Below are 20,378 nucleotides of genomic sequence, written 5' to 3' on the forward strand. Positions count from 1 at the left end.
AATACTGGCAGCCGACTGCCCGAGTGCAAGAGATCACTCCAGGACCCCCGCTGGACCACCAGGAACTTTTGGCAAGTCTTGGGGAGGTCAGAATTCTAAAAGAAATACCGGGTCTCCCGCCCAATACCGGAAATCTCTGGGTGCTGCAGCAAAACCAATCTGCTTGGACCCGGAAAGAAGAAAGGACCGTCATTGGTCTTGTGCGGCTGAAAAAGGAGGAACTCGACGGTGATTTCTACCATCTCCGGACCTTTCTAACTTAACTATGAGCATGTCTATGAGAGTGAGTGAGTGTGTATTTGTGTAAGAAGAAGAGATCTAAGAGTGTATGTAGGTGAGTAGGAGACAGCTGAGTGCAAGGGAGCATGGGTGTGAAAGTGAGTATGGAAGAGGGAGAGACATGAGTGAGTGTGCGTGTGTTGGTGGGAGAATAGCAGAAGTAAAGTTGTGAATGATCATGTGAGAATGTGAGAGAATGAGCAGTGAAAGTAAATGTGAACATCTAAGAGTGTTTATGAGAGCTAATTTGTGAGAATCCGGTCCCACTGTACAGTTGCCCTCATCCCGTCCGTCCCCCCCCCGTGTCCCCCCCCCCGCTAATCCATGGTAATCTCAGGGTGACTGGAAGTCAAAAGTTCCCAGGTATGCTTGACGGATCGACAGCTGGGTACAAGGGAGAGGGGCTCCAGCGGGGCTTGCTGCTTGGTGGCTGGGTTGAGACCCCTCCAATGTTAGCGGTCATGACGCCTGTCCAGGGGCTCTCAGAGAGTGAGACCCTGCAGTTCCACTTGGGTGGAAAGAGTCAGAATTATCGGCACCAGCCCAGCGGTGAGAGTAGGCATTATTGACAGGATTTGGCGCCTAAATTAGACTCCCCTGTTAGGGTACTCTAATAAACGACTGCGGCCATTTCATCCAATTATGTGTCACATTTTCCTTGTGTGTGTGACTGGAGGCATCCAGCTAGGTTGGGTGGGGGCAGTGTTGAACGATGGGTGTCCGGACTACCTGGTTAATGGGTGGCTCCCCACCATGGATATGCGGATGCCGCAAATAACCAGGCACCCGATGCACCCTTGTGGGCAGCCGCACCCACGCGCCGGGCCTTACCTCGGTGCACTGAGGGGGTGTTTCATTCCCCACCCCGCAATAAAGATAATGGTGCCGGCATCATGCTGCCGGCACTGCGGTGGATTTTCTTCTTGGCGGTGCTGCTTGTGATGCAACTTCACCTGATTGGTCCGGCGCCAGGTGTGGTGACATCAACAAAACACGCTTGGACGCTGGGCCACCAGTTGGCCCAGAGGAGTGCACAATGTTGCTATTGGAGGAGGGGTAGCCGGCGGGAGATGTAAAACCTGTCAGCTTCCCTCGGCTCAGCCTCTTCCTCCTTTGGCCTCGAGGCAGCGCCAATTTCCCATCCAACCCCCCTTGTATTAGTCAGAATTAATTGTTAGGTAGCAAGGTTATTGCTTATTTGTTATTCTGTTGCAGCGGCGGCAACCGAGTCCAGGAAAGTCTATTCTAACACGGGAGACAATAGAAGGAAGCAGGGAGGTATCGATATGGATGAGAGGGACCTAGGCGCCACCACTCAGTTTTGACCTCTGATGAATGTCAGGGCCGGGGTTTGAGTCTTGATGGATCGAAGGCTGGATATGTGGGAGAGGGTCTTTGGTGGGGCTTGCTGCGTGGGAGCTGGGCCAAGATCCTTCCAATGTTGGCAGTCATGACGCTTGTCTGGGGGCTCGCAAGGAGCAAAACCCCGCGGTTCCGCTTGAGCGGAAAGAGTCAGAATTATCGGCACCTGCCTGGTGGCGAGAGTAGGCATTTTTGGCAGGACTCGGCTCCTACATTAGACTCTCCTGATAGGGCACTCTAATAAACGGCTGCGGCCATTTCATCCAAGTTATGTGTCACGTTTTCCTTGTGTGTGTGACTAGAGGTGTCCAGCTAGGCTGGGTAGGGGTGGTGTAGAACCATGGGTGTCTGGGCTTCCCGGTTAATTGCTAAAATAAACAGCTAAGGTTCAGAGAGTTTAATAAAGCTTGAGGCTACCCAAGAAAGAGTGTATTTCTGCCTACCTAGAAGCTGAGACTAGGAGACAGGGAAGAAAAGACCAATAGCAGCATTTCTTAATTAAAATGTTTATTTGATTTTGTGACCTCTTTAGTGAACAACTAATGAACCTCACCCATGCCTAGATCAGAGAAGGGGTTTTAGGATCCCAAGCGATTGTTTTGCCCATCTTTGTGTGTATCCAGTAGTATTATGACATTAGTTTATGAGGTCGATGGTTGCAGGAAATCCTGCTACATAAATCATGCATGGCAAACTTCATTTTAAAACAATTTAACAGTAGAGAGAGGGTGGGAAGAGAATGGCTCACACTGATCCACCACCTCTAAATAGTACCCTTGAAAACTGCATTACAACCCCTCGAGCCCCTCAGTACGCTTTCTCCTGCTGCTCCATAGCGCATGTTATTTAAGATTTTTTCTGTGCCATAATTTGTTCATGCCTCCTGCTATTTGTCTCCCTAGCTAAGGATACCTGAGATGTTTTGCGACATCAAGATTGTCCCTGCTCTCATTCACGGAGACCTGTATGGAGGGAACACTGCAGAGAATGAGTTGGAGCCTCTTCTGTTTGATCCAGCTTCTTTCTACGGCCATGCTGAGTGTGATCTGGCAGTATCCACCATACTGGCTGGATTCAACAGTTCTTTCTACTCTGCCTATCACAGTAAAATCCCCAAAGCTCCAGGCTTTGAGCGGCGCCAAAAACTGTACCAGCTCTTCCATTCTCTGAATCAATGGAACCATTTTGGAACAGAGTACAGAGAACAGACTCTGAGCATTATGAGAAACCTTCTCCACTGATTGCACATTGCACAACGCAAGGTCCTTAAAGAGAACACAATCAAAGTCATTCTGAGGACCTATCTCTGTCTCCAAATTAGATATTCCAAACCACTGGCAGCCGAACTACCAAAAACTGAGAACCACTACAAGGGACATTTGAAGATGTTTTCATTTAAATATAACACACTGAATCTCAATGCAGCCCTCAATGAAATTATAAAAATTAAAAAACAATATATTCTAAAATCTCCATATCATTGAACAAACCAGTGGAACATTATCATTCAATAAATCAAATAATAAAACCACATTCAAATTCCTCATTTTTTCCCTCTTCAAATCCAAACACAAATATAGCAGATCAGGCACAGGGGTGGGTTCATATCCATTTATTGCTGCTTGTCTGCTTTCAATAGGGGAGAGCGAGGGTGGCCCAAATGATGCCACGCCCCAAAACCATGACTCTCTAGGCCAGAGCTTTCCAAAGTGTGTGTCGGGACACATTAGTGTGTCGCCTGTAGTGTGGAGATGTGTCGCCCGGTCCACAGGGCCGGCGGAAGCAGGGAACTATAGCAGGAAGATCGGCGGGCAGTGGTGGAGCTTACATCACCACGGCCCGAAGAAAAGGGTCACGTTCACTCCTCCTCCTTCCTGCCTGTGCAGCCCTGGAAGAAAAACGTTGCCGGAGCCGCGTGGGCAGGAAGGAGGAGGAGCATCTGCTGCGTACAGAAGAAGAGCAGCATTAATGGGCCGTTGCGGATCCCACGTCGCGACGGCCCGAGAAGAGGAGGAAACCCGATAGCAGGGCCGCTGTGGATCCCACGTCGCGGCAGCCCGAGAAGAGAAGGAAACCCGATAGCAGGGCCGCTGCAGATCCCATGTCACGGCCAGGGAAGATCAGGGCCTCTGAAGAGCCCATCCTTCGGCAACCCGTGCAGAGGGACAGCATGTGCCAGTGAGAGCCTGTGCTTGAGCAAGAGAGCATGTAGGAGTGAGAGAGCCTGTGTGTGTGAGTGAGACAGCATGTGCACGAGACAGACAGTATGTATGTATGTATGAGAGAGAGGCATGTGAGAGTGAGAGCTGTGGATGTGTGAGATTGCATGTGAGTGAGAGCCTGTGTGTGTGAGAATGTGTGAGATAGCGTGTGAGAATGAGAACCTGATTGTGTGTTTGAGGGAAGACAGATGGAGAGAAAAGAAATAGAAAAAAAAGACCCTGTAAAAGGAATTGGCAAAAAAACAAGAAAGGAAAGGTGGAAAAAAAAGCCTGTGACCAACCGATTAGAAAACTAAGATCAGACAGCAAAGGTAAAAAAAAAAAATTACTTTTTAGTGATTGGCACATGTAATCTTTGGAATGTGCAAGAGTAGCACTTTCTCTATGCCGATCTCACAATGTACGAGATCAGCATGGAGGAAGTGGAAGCCTGCAAATATTTATTATGAGATAGGTTGTGTTGTGAAACATTTTATTTATGTATATATGTAAGGAAACATACATAAATTGTTGAAATACATTTTGTTCGTTTAACCTTTAACTTCTGGTTTGCTGGTAGACTGAATTACTGTGTCACGAAATTATGTTTGTCTAAAAAGTGTGTCACCAACATGAAAAGTTTGGAAAGCTCTGCTCTAGGCCATCCCCATAACCATGGCACCTAGAGCTTACACCAGCCCTCTTGTAAAGGCAGAAGAAAATACACTGCATCCAGTAATAGTGACTATCAGCAACCCATGCCCAGAGTGGACCTTAGACTGACAGTGGCTAGATTTACTGTAAAGATTAAGGGAGCAGAATAACCCCAATAACTAAAATTGCTTCTATCCTGGTCCAGAGGCAAAATATGGTTCTTTTAGTCTGCCAAAAATAATGTCTTTATCTTAATAGTTTTTTTCTGGGGTTTTATGCTATGCAAGATTACCTAAGACAATGAGAAAATAAGGTTCAAAATTGCTGACTTGCTATTTCTGCAGCCTCTGCCTCTTCTGTTATGTGATACGTTGTGTATAGCATCTGTAAATAGTGGGAATGACCATTCATCATCCGAGATTTATTTTTAGAGTACAGATGCATGTTGCCTTCCTGTAGTGAGGATAAACCACATCATCTGCGGATGGTCTTTATAAGTCAATGCAGAAATCTGTGTTCCTGAATCCGAGGGGAGCTATGGAAAAGTACCTGAAAAAGAAGCTAAACACCTCATTGCTCACCGCAGTCGGCGATGCCTTGGGAGGCTGCATCAGCCAAGGACAGAGTTATGTCACTGACCGAGGACGAGTGTTTGTGAAAATCAATCACAAGCCAGAGGTTCTCAGCAGGTTTCTTTTCTCTCTCTTGCTGCAGGGCATGCTTCTTTATGTGCACTTTACCAAGGGATTATTATTAAAGGAAACCATGGGGGGGGTTTTTTTCTGATATGTGTAAATATATTCTGCTGCTTCCGTTCAAGGTTCATCTGCCTACTGTACTGCAGCAAGCTTGGCTGACAGAAAGAACTCAAGATTATTTATCTTAGATACCAGTGATAATGATTTTAGAAACACTGATGAGACAAAAGAAGAATTTTAAAAAACTGGCAAAAGTGTAGCTGGAAGTAGATGAGAGATTTAGACATGGTGGGACTTGACTTAGCTGGGTGTCTGTGGTTAACAGGTTACACCATTGGTTTTCAATCCAGTCCTTGGGACATTCACTACCTCCATGGCATGCAAATCTATCTCATACAAATTCATTGTGGATACCCTGAAGACCTGATTGCCTGGATATGTCCCAAGGACTAGGTTGAGAACCACCGGCTTGCATTACCAAACAAGGGACTTGCATTACAAAACAAGGAACCTAGGCTTGATTGCCAATTCCTTCTCCATGAGCAGGCTGGAGAAGTAGCACTCACAGCACCAGAGGAGGAGATAAAGCAAAATCCAGTTCCTATGTTAACAATAAGAAGCTGGCCAAGTGCCACTAGAAGTAGCTCTGTGCCTCATGAGGTGGGAACAGTGCTATATCTATATCTATTTATCTATCTATCTATCTATCTATCTATCTATCTATATATATATATAAAAGATATTAGAGGAAAATGGAACCTTATTCAAGGCAGTGTTAGATGATTCTGTGGTGAGTCAGAGAGGAGTATGGGGCTGATGTAATAAGCCATGCTAAGCCAATTGCGGGTTTGTGCGCAGGTTTTTTGGGACTAACCTTACCCATGTGTGTAATACAGGTTTTTGCACCAAAAAAAGCCCAAACAAAAAAAAACAGAGCTGGCTTAGCACGGATGCAAGCAAATGCCAAGTAAATAAAGCTATTAGCTATTACCAGGCAATGCAGAGAACAGCATTAGCAGGGAGACATTTTAGTGCGGGATTTGTTTAACACCTGGTTCAGGGCAGGAGTAAAAGTTAAAAGTACATGTCTGGTGACTATTTTAGTCCATTGCTGGCATTTGTGAGGCTGTGTGTAAGGTGCTTCTCTGTTGAAATCATTGATTACATACACTCTTTTTTTTAATGCTTTCTAATATTCTGTGGGTCAGCCAAAGAATAAGAGTGGCAGAAGCTTTACAATGAGGGAGAGGGAACAGAGTAAAAGAACACAGTTTATTGCTGAAGAAGAGAGGAGGGGCCGTGAGGAGTGGGGACTTGGCTCAAGCTGTTCACATAAGGGCAGGCAGACAGCGGATATTCCGCCTGAGACCACATCTGCTGGGGAGGCTGGAGACAGATGTGCTTCGGACATATAGACTGAGCTCCAGGGCAATTCTTTCCCGCTATGAAAAAAATCAAGGATGATATTGATCCTCTGAGTGTGGACCTGCCATTCCAGGCTTGGTCAAGCTTCTCAGCACCTTGCATTTTCTCGCCATGGGCTTCTTCCAGAACACAGTGGCTATAGAGGCTGGTAAGGACCAGTCAATGTTTTCAAGGCATTCAGATTGGTACTGAGAGCCATGATGAAACAGGTCAGGCAGTACATCAAGTATCCACAGCAGTTTACAGAGTGGCAGGAGATGAAGCATGTTTTCTTCGTCACAACTGGCATGTCAAATGTAATGGGCGCAATTGATTGTGCCCATGTCACCTTTATTTCCCCCCCCCCCCGACACACACACACGGGAAGGAAATGGCATATTGTAACAGGAAGCATTTCCACTTTCTGAACATACAAGTTGTATACAATGCATAGATGAAGGTCATCAGTTTGCCAGAAGAAGACATGAATCCTTCCTTGTACAGACGGTGCTGGCTGAAAATGTCACTGAAGGGAAATATAGGGAAGGCTGATTGCTAGGTAAGTTTGAAACACAAGTAAAAACAACTGCATGCTAAAAAGTTGCAATGTAAGTTCTATGAGGTGGGTACCAAAAATGGATTAGTGCTCGCTTTGTGGTGCATGGTGCCAGAAGCATGTACTATTCTGCTATAAAATGAAGACGGGTGGGTACCAAAACTTAGCTAAAGGTTTCAATCCACTACACATGTAAGCTCTCTGGGGTGAGAACCAAAGGCAGAATAATGCGCACTTTTTGGTTTATGGTGCCAAAGTGCATACTAATCCACTACACATGTAAGCACTCCAGGGTGGGTACCATAAGCTAGAAATCTGCTAAATAATAGTACTCGCTTTCTTTTTTTTTTTTTTTCCCCAGGGGATGCTGGTTACCGCTACAAAGCATGTCTGCTCAAGCCCTTGTCTGTACCATGTATAGCAGCAGAAATCCGGTAGAATGAGGCATGCATGAGAACCAGAGCGGTCATTGAAGTACAGTCAGAATTCTGAAAAGCCAGTTTTACTGCCTTAACCACTCTGGAGGTGTGCTGCATGCTGCACAATCTCAGCCTCCAGCATGGCATTCAACTAGATGTGAATCCGGACCTGGAGCCAGAGCTCAAAATGTTTGCACCTGCCGCAGACAGAGATAGACGGCAAGGGGGAATGAGCTCCATCACAAAGTCAGTGCAGACTACTTCGGAGGTACGTTTGTACACACGGTGGGGTTGGGATGGTTTGACCGGGTGATCTCTGGAGTGAGATTCTGACTTCAACATCTTTCTCTTCTCAGATCAGTGCCAACCCCCAGAAAGATGAATGCCTGCAGAAGAAAATATCATTTTTGAATATGTTCAATTTTTAAATGTGTCTGTTTTCTGAAATGTTTTTTAAACTCATTTCCTATTTTAAATGCAATTTTTTTTATGATGCCTCATTCTTCATTGGTGTGAATGCTGGGCCTGTGACACCTGTGAAACACCCAGGCCCTGCATCCTTCATCCACAGACTTCCACACCACTGTGGAAGTCTCTGAACCAATGATGTTGGGCCTATGAAACCCGTGAACCATTGAAACCCAGCATTCTGTGACACCCGTGAAACACAGGCCCAGCATCCTTGGTCCACAGATTTCCACACCACTGTGAAAGTCTCTGGCCCGAGGACACTAGCCCTGTCATCGTTGGCCCAGGCCTGTATCTTTGGGCCAGAGATTTGCAAGATCAGGCCTTCTCTTCTTCCGAGAAACGCACATCATGCCGATGCCGCTTCTCCTCCAGCTGTTGGCTGCTGGTTCCAACTTGTTCATCACTAGCAGATGAGTGGTATGGGTCTCTACCTTCGTGGGCACTACGCCCACTCCCCATTCCCCTCCTCCTCTCCTTTCCCCTGTTCTGGCACCTCCTCCCCTACCTCATGCACATCCCTCTCATCCCGCCCCCATCTCCCCTCCCTGATTACACTCAACCACCTCACACACCACACTCCTCCTATCCATATTGTCACCACTCAAGTGCCTGTCATGCTTATCCTCTCTCCCACTCACATCCCCTCTGTTACGTTCCATTCTCACCACTGCCATGAATACCCACTCCGCTCTTTCAGGAACCTAAACAAGCAGGCAAAAAGACAGACAGACAATTAAAAACCAACAACCAGCTGCATTCAAAAGATGAACTCACTCAAGGACACAGCCAAAAGACAAAAGGAAAAGGATACAGCAAAGTAAAAAACAAGCAGCACATAAAACACCACTCAGCAATTGCAAAAGAGCTCTGACCACCAGCTCCAACCACTAACTCCTAACAACATCCAGCACATGGCCCTGGAAGGAATTGCCTTTTATTCCCCTGCAAGGAGGAGTGTCCTAGAATATTTGATGGACATCTATGCATACCAATTACACCGCAGTTTAGCCTATGTCACTTTTACTAGTCAATAAGGAATGCTGCAGCATTTTAAAATTAGCACCAATTATAGCACTTTTTTTCCTGTGATTTTCTGCATCAGAGTTTTAAAGTGGTTTTTGGCGCGTGTTTTATACCTGCCATGGATTTTTAACGTGCGATGCATTTGAATATTTGCAAAAAGATAGTATGGAGTAAACATGGATCACACAGGGAAGTACACAGTGAGGAGCAGAGTGTGAAATCAATAAGTGATGCTGTTCTAAATAAATAAAAGTAATGGTGTCGTAAAGTCTTCCAGAAAACAGCTTTTATTGCAGGCTTTAAAGAAGCGTCAAAGTATAGTCCCCCCAACACTGCCATGTTTCACCATAGGGGTTGCGTCGGGATGGACCCGCAGGGAACAGTTCCCAAAAGTGGTCATCAAACCAATAGCATACAGCTTATAGGGTTTCTGAGACGGGAAGCATCTGCATCAAGACGTATACTTGAACATTATGGATTTGTGAGTTTGAAGCATATGTTGAAAATGTACAGGGTAATGACAGGTAAAGTATCCAGTATTACCAGCCGGACCTGCAGAGTGTAAAGTAGTGAGGCATCTCACTAGTCGGAGCTTGGCTTCCAGTTACATATCAAATTCAGTTTAAGATGTAAACTTTAATAGATAAATCAATTATGCATGAATCATATGGGTTGGCTGGTAAATTAGATAAACATGTACCAGGTCATTCATTAAGATCATCCTCTGAAGAATTATTGAGAATACCTTCTGTCCAGGACTTCTGGTAAGATAGAACAAGAGCAAGGGCTTATTCTGTCATAGCACCTACTATGTGGAACAAATTGCCATTGAGGTTACGTCAAGAGCAAGATTACTTGTGGTTTAGAAAATTGTTCAAAGCAGAATTATTTAAAAAGGCATACAATAATGAGGAAGCGGGAATGCTGAGGTGAAGTGTGGTACTGTGCAAGAAATATACTGTCATTGTATTTTGATGTTTTAATTGTTGGTTTAGTTTCGATTTTATGTATGTTATGTTGTAATCTGCATTGAACAAAATGGATTTTGCGGAATAAAAGCTACATTAATAAATAAATAAAATATCTTTATGTTATTACATCGAGTGGACTGCTAGTTTTTACAGCATGTGATATTAAAATTTTGTTCTATTTTTAGCACCGATTTTTTTGTGCAGGTTTTATTACAACGAGCCATATATTTTTCAGTGCAGGATGACCACTGGTTCCTTACCAGGAGCAATGTGCCTCAGAAGGAGGACATATTGTGGATGGATAGTATATGCAGTGGGATGGCACCATAGCATAGAGTGTGCTGTTGTGGTGTATTCCAGGGTCTTAGATACTGACTCACAGCGAGTTCTACAGTTCATAGTGAATGCTGGAGAGACCACTCAAGCAGTAAAGTTTGCTGTGTGTTGGGTAGGAGTTACAGATCTAAGATATTCGAGTTGTGCAAAGATCTCCTGGCTCTCAGAGAATGAGTCCAATCTGGAGTCTAGAGTGGCAGATGTGAGGAGCTGAGGCAAATAGAGAGGTATATAGAGATTTTCAGGGACATAGAAGCCAAGTCCCAACTCCAATCTGGCAGCCCTGGAGATGCCTTGGAGGAGGAAGGTCTCCTGATCGGAGATCATTACTCTGGTGTATCAGGAAGTGATACTGTAGCAAGGACCTGCTTTCCAGGTGAAGCATTGTCTCCCACAGCTATTGCCCAGGGAAGTGTTAGGTCAGCCTTTATAGTTGTTGATTCAGTTATTAGGAATGTAGATGGCTGGTGGACATGAGGATCGCCTGTTAACTTGCCTGCCTGGTGCGAAGGTGGCGGACCTCACGCATCACCTAGATAGGATTTTAGATAGTGCTGGGGAGGAGCCAACTGTTGTGGTACATGTGGACTCCAACAACATAGGAAAATGTGGCAGGGAGATTCTGGAAGCCAAATTTAGGCTTTTAGGTAGAAAACTGAAATCCAGAACCTCCAGAACAGCATTCTCTGCAATGATCCCTGTTCCAAGTGCAGGTTCGGAATCTCAATGCATGGATGAGATGATGATGCAGGGAAGAGGGTTTCAATTTTGTAAGGAACTGGCTAACCTTTTGGAGACAGGGGATTCTTTTCTGAAATGATAGGCTCCACCTTAACCAGGGTACAAATTATAAAGCAATGATAGGGTGGGTCAACTTGGGGGCAGAGTGGTGCTTTCTGTTCAGAATGGCATAAAGTCTAACAGGATAAAGATCCTGCAAGAGACTAAATGCACAGTAGAATATTTATGGGTCCCTTGTGTATTGGGGAAGAGTACAGCAATAGTAGTATACTATCATCCATCTGGCCAAAATGACAGCAGGGACCCCTAAGACCACTCATAGAAGTAATTTCAACTTAATCTTGAAAGGGACTTTGTAAGTGTTTAAGGTGAATAATACTACAGTGTAATCCAGTGGTAGGCAACTCCGGTCCTCAAGTGCTGCAAACAGGTCTGTTTTTTATCCTGATTGAATATGCATGAGATATATGTGCATACAATGGAGTCAATACATGCAAATATATCTCATGCATATTAATTGTGGATATCTTATTTGCCATACTCGAGGACTGGAATTGTCCAAAATGCTAGAAAGTAAATAAAGTGGTGAGGCTGTAGATGTAAAACCGAACCTTAGAGACAATGGCGGCATAGGATGATATGTAATGTGAGTAAACAGCAATGCTTACTTTAACAGGGATCTCACCCCAAAAATTGCACAGGAGGTGGAACTCTGCTCTTGCAAGATATACCTCACTTCTGTGAACCAGGCATGTATTAATATGTTGGGGATAAGCTGTTTTAGTGGACCCTTGGGCCGACCTGCAAGAGACTGGGATAAGGAGTTCTAATGTCTCTCGATATGAGCAGGTCGGGAGGCGGATATCTAGCAGGACGTAGACAATGCTCTTCAACCTGGAAGCTGGAGCTCCCCCAGGAGGAGCCCGTAGGAGCCCAGCCGCTGGGACTTAGGCGAGTAGTGGAACTGGAACAGGGACAGGCAGGCTGAAGAACTAGGACCAAGCAGGAACTGTGGCAAGACTCGGAACTGGAACCAGGCAGGAACCGTAGCAAGACTCGGAACTGGAACCAGGCAGGAACTGTGGCAAGACTCGGAACTGGAACCAGGCAGGAACTGTAGCGGAGACCGGAGCCCCCCCCCGGGAGGAGCCCGTAGGGGCCCGGCCACTGGGACTTAGGCGAGTAGCGGAACTGGAACAGGGACAGGCAGGCTGAAGAACTAGGACCAAGCAGGAACTGTGGCAAGACTCTAAACTGGAACCAGGCAGGAACTGTGGCAAGACTTGGAACTGGAACCAGGCAGGAACTGTGGCAAGACTCGGAACTGGAACCAGGCAGGAACCGTAGCAAGACTTGGAACTGGAACCAGGCAGGAACTGTGGCAAGACTTGGAACTGGAACCAGGCAGGAACTGTGGCAAGACTCGGAACTGGAACCCGGCAGGAACCGTAGCAAGACTTGGAACTGGAACCAGGCAGGAACTGTGGCAAGACTCGGAATTGGAACAAGGCAGGAACTATGGCAAGACTCGGAACTGGAACCAGGCAGGAACTGTAGCGGAGACCAGAGCCCCACGGGAGGAGCCCATAGGGGCCCGGCCACTGTAGCAAGAAGGCAGGCTCTATAGCAGGCAGGCTCGCTCTCTGTAGCAGGCAAGCAAGTTCTGTAGCAAGCAGGCAGGCTCTGTAGCAGGCAGGCAGGCAAACACTGAGCACACCTCGGGGCCTGGAACAACTAGGACCCAGAAGGAACCCGGTTGCAAGGCCCCGAGAAGCAGCAGATGCCGGGGTTAAATGCCCCACGGCATCTGACGTCACCGTGGGGGGCGGAGCGTCACGCGGCAGGAAGCGGCCTACTTCAGTGCCCCTCCTCCACGCGCCTAGAGGAAGGGCGTCCTGGAGGGGAGCTCCTTGACGGCGCCGCCGAAATTCTCGCCGCCGGGACTGGGGGTGTGCAGGTAAGGTCCCGGTCACGACCGGGACCATAACATTAATATACAGTATTTGATGTGTCCCTTTGGGAAGTTCATTTATATGTTTGAGATTCTGTTGATTCAGCTGTGACTAGATAATGTAATATTTACTTTGAAACTTTACGGTCCAGGAGGAAAATGGATTGCCCTTTCACTACATAACAATGCAAAGCATAAGAGGATTCCATTTTCATGAAGGGGGTCATCTAAATCCATATTTAGGTGGGGAGACTCTTAATTCCATTCTTTGAAGGAGCAAGATGGCTGCCATTGCATAGCTTCAACCCAGATGCCCTGGAGGTACTGCTCATTACTCACCTACTGAACCTTTTCAATTTTAATTTTTCTTTTGGATAGTTCAGAACAGACTGGCAAATCTACTGAATGGGGATTTAAACTAGGATCATCAAGGGTGGGTGAATAAAGCTCCAAGGTATGTAAAAGAGCTCAGGTAAATACATCTTTAAACACTAATAGTGAAATGGGAAAAGAGTAACATCTGGAAAGCTAAGCACACTAATGCTCATAGTATGGGAAATAAAATCTCGGACCAAGAGGCAGTCATGGAAGAGGCTGACTTGGATCTAGTGGCTGTCTTGGAGACATGGTCCATGGAACACCACTTGGCATATATAGTTGGCTATAATTTATTCAAGAAGGATAGGAAAGGAAGAAAGGGAGAAGAAATGGCACTGTATATAAAAAGTAATATTAAAGTAACTTAACTATAGGGCTTACCGCGGGAGGTGAGCTGGTGCGAGCAAGGGTAACGAAAGCAGGACAAGGCTGCAGCAAGGACTAGGGGTACAAGGTCTGACCCTCAACCTGACCTGCGCGCCCCAGGATGACCAACAACGCAATGTTGATTGATGAAGAGTCCTCCGACTCTTCCAAGCCCTTTCGGACCTGCCGCTGGGTACGGCAATAGGCGGCAGGCCGGACAGAGGATGAGGAAAGACGGAGTCCTTGGAACACAGAAGACTTTGGACTAGGACTGAAGCAAAGACACTGTAAACAAGGACTGAGGTGAAGACACTGTAGACGAAGGCTGGAGGAAAGACATCATAGACGAGGACTGAAGCAAGACACAACTGACGAAGACTGGAGCGAAGACATCATGGACGAGGACTGAAGCGAGACATCGTAGGTGAGGGCTGAAGCAAGACACTGTAGATGAGGGCTGAAGCAGGGTCAAGAGCTGGTGTGAGACTGCGACGCAGCGTGCCCTACACAGTCCACCCACGGGACTGGTCACAGACCACGCTGGGCTCGAGGCAGTACTCCAGGAGGAATAGTGGAAACTGATACCGGAACATGACAAAGCAACTGCAGAGACCTGCACTGGGGCGTGCCCTACACAGTCCCCCGCGGGACTGGTCGCGGACCACGCTGGACTCAGGGCAAGTTCAAACAGAGACTTGACATGGACTAATGCAGGTTGCTATAGGCTCTGAAGACCGGGACAACTCTGAAGCAGGATTCAATTCTCAAGGATTAAAAACAACAGACTGAAGCAGGAGGTCTTCCAGAGGGTTGTGCTGCGGAGATGAGGATGGCCTTGTACTGTGAGGCGCCCTACACAGCCCACCCGTGGGACTGGTCATGGACCATGACAGCGGTATGCCAGGAAGGTGGACATCTAGGAACCAAGGCATGGAGGCAGAGATGAAGGCAAGGACATCAGGAACATCGAGACAACAGAAGAGCAGAACATCAGGCACCAGTGACACAAAGACATTTGGACGAAGAACATTTGGAACATGGAGACAACTGAAGACCTGGACGACGGATATCTGGAACATGGAGATGACTGAAGACCTGGACAAAAGACATCAGTGACATGGAGACGAAGCCATCAAAGCAGAAGGAGACCACAGAGCACCTGGACCAGTCAGAAGACACAGACGACTGTGGAACCCAATTCGAAGGCATGGAAGAACTGAAGCAAGGCCCTTTTATAGAGCTGAAGCAGGAAACTGTCATCAGATGGAGCTGTCATCAGATGGAACTGTCATCTTTGGATCTAGACTGCTGCCTGATACAGGAGGTATGACTCCCATACCTCCCTGCATATTGGTATGCCACATCGTCACTTGGTTGTTGGTTTGAATCAGAACAACTTTGTTGGACAACCAATCTCTGAAAGCCCATTGGGCCGGATTTTAATACCTACCTGTGGTCGTACATTTGTGCACGCAACCCGGCGCGCACAAATGTACGCCCAATTTTATAACATGTGTGCGCAACCACGCATATGTTATAAAATCCACGGTCAGCACACGCAAGGGGGTGCACAATAGCGCACCTTGCGCGTGCCGAGCCTTTGGGGAGCCTTGCTGGCTTTCCCCGTTCCCTCCGAGGCCGCTCCGAAATCGGAGCGGCCTCGGAGGGAACTTTCCTTTTGCCCCCTCACCTTCCCCTCCTTTCCCCTACCTATCCCGCCCCCCAGCCCTACCTAAAACTCCCCCTAACCTTTATTTTATAAGTTACGCCTGCCTCCAGGTCGGCGTAGGTTGCGCACGCCGGCCAACTGCCGGCCCGAGATCCCGGGCACAGCAGCAAATGGTCGCTGTGCCTGGAGGCTCCCGCCCCACCCCGCCCATTCCCCACCCCTTTTTTCAAGCCCTGGGACTTAACGCGTCCCGGGGCTTTACGCACACTGCCAGGCCTTTTGAAAATAGACCTGACACGTGTAGGGCTTTGAAAATCTACCCAATAGCGCGTACCTGATCATCCGGAGCTCTAGGAAATTGATTTGGCAACACTATTCCTGGGTGGACCAGAGACCCCGGGTGCTGAGCCAATCTACATGAGCTACGCAGCCCAGGGTAGATGTTTCCGTGGTTAGGACAATTTTGGAAGGAGAACTCTGGAAATACATCCCCCGTTCCATATTCAAAAGTACCTGCCACCAGGACAAGGAATCCCGGAGGGGTGAGGTGACTCGGATGCAATCCTGGACTTTCTTTGTAGCCTGGCACCACTGTGACCTCAGGGTCCATTGGGCTTTGACGCATGTATAATCGTGCCAAGGAGTGATGTGAACGGTTGCAGCCATATGGCCCAACAACTTTAACATGTGCCAGGCTAACACCCGCTGGCTCTGCTGAATCTCAGCCACAATGGTCATCAGGGTGATGGCCCTTTGATGAGGCAGGAAGGCCTTGGTCTGAGCCATGTCTAGATGATGATGAACCCTAGTGACTCCAAAACCCAGATGGTCAAGTGAATGGATGTGATGGCCCCTGCCTGAGAAGTACTCTTGACCAGCCAATCTTCCAGGTTTAAGGTGGTCAAACAGGAGACAATTGCAAAGGCCAGAAAACTGATTGGGTGCATAGAGAGAGGAATAGTCAGCAGAAAAAAGGAGGTGATATTGCCCCTGTATATGTCTCTAGTGAGACCTCATTTAAAATAATGTGTACAAATCTGAAGATTGCACCTTCAAAAAGATATAAAACTGGATGGAGTCAGTCCAGAGGGTGGCTACTAAAATGGTCAATGGTCTTCATTATAAAGCATTTGGGGACAGATGTAAAGATCTAAACATGTATACCTTAGAGGAAAGGCAGGATAGGGGAGATGCTAGAAACATTTGAATACCTCCCAGGTATTCTGCACAGGGTACAGATCTCTTTCAACAAAAAAGAGATTCTGGAATGAGGGGTCATAGAATGAAGGTAAAAGGGGAGAAATCTAAGCAAATATTTCTTTGCAGAAAGGGTGGTGGATGCAAGGAACAGCCTCTCAGTGGAGGTGATGGAGACAAGCAAAGGGGAAGGTAGACAGTATCTGATTTCAAGAAAGAATGGGACGAGCACAATGGATTTCTAAGGGAGTGGAGGGGTTGTAGAGTTGAGCAGCTGGTTTGGATAAACAGTCAAGATAAGCCTATGGTCTATTTCATGTTTCTAGAGGGACAAGGAAAAGAAAGAAACTTTGAGATAAGTACTGAAAATATTGCATGCACCTACAGCATTAAAATTCATCTATTGACAGGCAAGAAAAATGTTTGATGGAGAGGCAGCAAGCTTGGAGGCAATTCTGCAGACTCACACAGTGAGGGTCCCCAAGCCCATGAAGGTGGCAGATATCCCAGCAGAAGGGGCAATGCTGGTCATGGAGCATTTGGACATGAAACCATTAAACTAGTAAGCCTTGCATGAAGCATTCTGAATGTTCTTCTTTATACAACTCATAAATGTGCAAATAAGCAAAACCAGGATTTGCTCAGCCTATACTCAAGACCTGGAACTATCTGGTAACTAGAAAAAAGCTTCCAAGTTATCAGGGACAGGTGAAGTCAGTTTTGGTTTAACACTAGTGCATCTATCAACTTATAGTTTGAATTTCTCTATAAAATAGTGAACCTATAAGTTCATAGATATGATAGAGCAAAACTATGAAGTTAAGTAGGCTAAAAGATTCCTCCTTAATTGACAAAAAAGATCAATTTCCAACTTTTTATTTTGGCCTGACAGCTTCATCCTACTCATTTGGGCTTCCAGCTCAATTGGAACCGGACCCTACTGGGATTTCGGTGCCATGAGCTTTCATTTCCAGCTACCACGGGGTTTTGCCCATTTTTAACCCTCTTTCTTTCCCATTTAGCCTAGTCACTGCTGCCATAGACTTTAGCTGGCTCCCTAATGTGGAGCATATGCCTCTTGAATCTGGTCACTTGGTGTAGCTATTGTTCAAACCCTCAGTCCTCTCCTCTCCCCTCATGAAAGGATGTGATGCAATTTTCCATCTTTATGTTGCTTGTTCTGTTGAGGGAGACATCTTCCAAACAGTATTAGAACCTTAAAGTGATTTGGGAGCCCATTTAGAGAAAAGCCCCCAGGGAAATTTATGAACCATAATAGTCATTGTGTTTCTTGTGGTGCTGGATATAGGACACCATTGTCTCTTCCCTCTCTAGCTACGCTGCAGAACTTGGAGAACAACTGGCTGATCTGCATCTTCACAACCAAAAGCTTGGCAGGAAGTTATGGAAAGAGAGAGCCACTATCGGTACAGTACTTCTCAAAGCAGTGTTTAATAGAGCTGCATGCACCTTCTTATGGTTGCATTTTTTCAGGAAAGATTGATCCATTCTTGGTTTCACCCCCACTGCATGCATGGACTTGTAGTTCTGCTTTCTATGAGAGAGGCTGTGGGTCACTTCAGCTCCTGACCTTAAGTTTAAAAATCACTGTTGATTCTTTAGCCTTTATTTCATTGTATTTCATTGTTTATTGAGGAAGATCAAGATGCACATAAGGTTTAATGTTTATTTGTGTTTATATACCGTTGTCTCGGCGTAGCCTTCACAGCGGTTAACATAGCAAAAATACAATAAAAGAAAATTACAAACAATAATAATAATAGAAAATAAAATTTAACAAGTAGGAATAAAAGATATCTTAAAATAATGTGTGAAGCTATAAGTATTAAACCAATAAATACTAAAAACATAAAACATGCTTTAAGTATTGAGGTTAATAAAATCAAAGCCACCTGTGATTGTGCAGTTACATTGATGCCTATTTCCTATCTTCATTATATGCTGCATCAAATAGCCAAGTTTTAAGTTCTGCTTTAAACTTATTTTTTTCTTGCTGCATTCTTAGTTGTATTGGTAATGAATTCCATAGTTTTGTTCCCGCAATAGACAGTGCTCTTTCTCGAATCTGGCTAAGGTGTGCTGTTTTAATGGAAGGAATAGACAATAGACCCTTGTTAGCGGATCTAAGGTCTCTTTGTGGAACATGCAGTCGCAACGTGGTGTTAAGCCATTCTGTTCTCTCTCCATAGATAATGGTATGTATTAGGCATACCTCCTTATATTGTATTCTGAAATGCACAGGTAACCAATGTAAAGACATCAAAGTTGGTGTAATATGTTCAAACTTCCTTTTTCCTGTTAGGATCCGAGCCGCCGCATTCTGAAAAACCTGTAAAGGCCTAATCGTAGAGTGAGGCAAACCAAGCATTAATGCATTACAGTAATCAAGATTGGCAAAAAGCAAGGCTTGAAGTACTGATCTAAAATCAGAGAATTCCAACAGAGGTTTCAATCTTCTCACAATGATTCCTCTGGGGTGTATTGAAAAAGCATTATATCATACAGTGTCTTTCAGATGTCAGATGTCCCTTAAACTTCCTTGATGATAGAGTCCTTTTTGATACCTTATTAGGAACTCCTGCGTACTATCTCTATTACAGTTGCATACCCTGGACTAGACTAAGAAAAGTGTGAGGAATGGTCTGCTAAAGAAGGGGAAAATCCTCAGGTAGTTGTGAATGAAGGCTTATGGTTCCAGATCCCAGCACTGGTTCCAACTGAGTTGTATAAAGAGAAAGGACCTACCTGACCAAAAAAAAAAAAAAAGAACTATGGAGAGCAGATCTTGTGCAGTTTCATGTACTGCAGTTAATTTACTGTCCACCAAATATGGAATCTTGCAGTTAGTTGAAATATTTGTGACATTGCAGATCAATCATCCCAACCTGATTATTTTGGGTGATTTTAATCTTCATGAAGATAATCCTGGGGAGTTTATTGTTGACAAATTTTTATCTGCAGTGCCTGCATTGGGTTTAATTCACATGATTCATACATCTACCCATAAATTATGCCTTTCCCTGGAATTGCTGTTTGGTTAGGATTTTCAGGATGACTTAAGCAATATTTAAGCTCTTATCTGTTATATGGACTGATCACTATTTAATGTTGTAAAGAGGGACAACATTAATTTGGAAGAATTTCAAACTAATTGGATTGAAGCTCAAATTTTAATAATTTACATTCAGTAATGCCCTCAGGAATGGTGGACCCTTGGTGGTGTGGGACGGTTGGTGCAGCCTAGTGAGCAAGCCTGCTAGGTCCACACTGACAGCTGGCGGATAAACCTTGTGACAGAACCAGCTGGAGCTTCTTTTGAGTGAGTGGACCCTGCAGCTGAGGGAGGAATTGACTCTGCCTGAAGGGAGGCCCCTCCTGTCGGCAGGCGAGGCCGGACAAGAAGCAGAGGCTAGCTGGAGCTTCACCAATACCAGCCTGCGTTCCCCACAGGTTGAGCCCTTGGGTACCAAGGCCGGCTGGTCTTAGGTGGGCCTCTGCGTGGATGATCCCACAATGGGTGGCACAGAGAGGAGACAAGCTGGGTCCGAGTTGAAGGTAGAGGCAGGCGATGGTACTTTAAGACCAGACTCAAGACAGAGGTCAGGAGCCAAGGGCAATGCTTGTAGACAAGGTGCAGGCCAGAAGTCAGGACAGGCGGCGACACTCATAGTCTAGATTCAG

General features: G+C 45.9%; 2 protein-coding genes across 4 annotated transcripts in view; both read left to right on the forward strand.

Annotated features, from left to right (window-relative positions):
* The window catches only part of LOC115090776 (ketosamine-3-kinase-like), a 120,067-nt gene extending 116,893 nt beyond the window's left edge, over positions 1-3,174 (forward strand). For all 3 annotated transcript variants that reach the window (XM_029600277.1, XM_029600276.1, XM_029600274.1), the window contains one exon: positions 2,544-3,174. In XM_029600277.1, the coding sequence (XP_029456137.1) occupies positions 2,544-2,882 (339 nt within the window). In that variant the 3' untranslated portion in view covers positions 2,883-3,174. The remainder of the gene's footprint in view (positions 1-2,543) is intronic.
* Positions 3,175-4,975: 1,801 nt separating this feature from the next.
* Positions 4,976-20,378, forward strand: part of LOC115090777 (ketosamine-3-kinase-like) — a 42,711-nt gene continuing 27,308 nt past the window's right edge. The window contains exons 1-3 of the mRNA XM_029600278.1: positions 4,976-5,174; positions 17,087-17,238; positions 18,012-18,103. Of these exons, the coding sequence (XP_029456138.1) occupies positions 4,998-5,174; positions 17,087-17,238; positions 18,012-18,103 (421 nt within the window). The 5' untranslated portion in view covers positions 4,976-4,997. The remainder of the gene's footprint in view (positions 5,175-17,086; positions 17,239-18,011; positions 18,104-20,378) is intronic.

Source organism: Rhinatrema bivittatum, chromosome 4 (genome assembly GCF_901001135.1).
Source record: "Rhinatrema bivittatum chromosome 4, aRhiBiv1.1, whole genome shotgun sequence".
Classification (NCBI taxonomy): Eukaryota; Metazoa; Chordata; class Amphibia; order Gymnophiona; family Rhinatrematidae; genus Rhinatrema; species Rhinatrema bivittatum.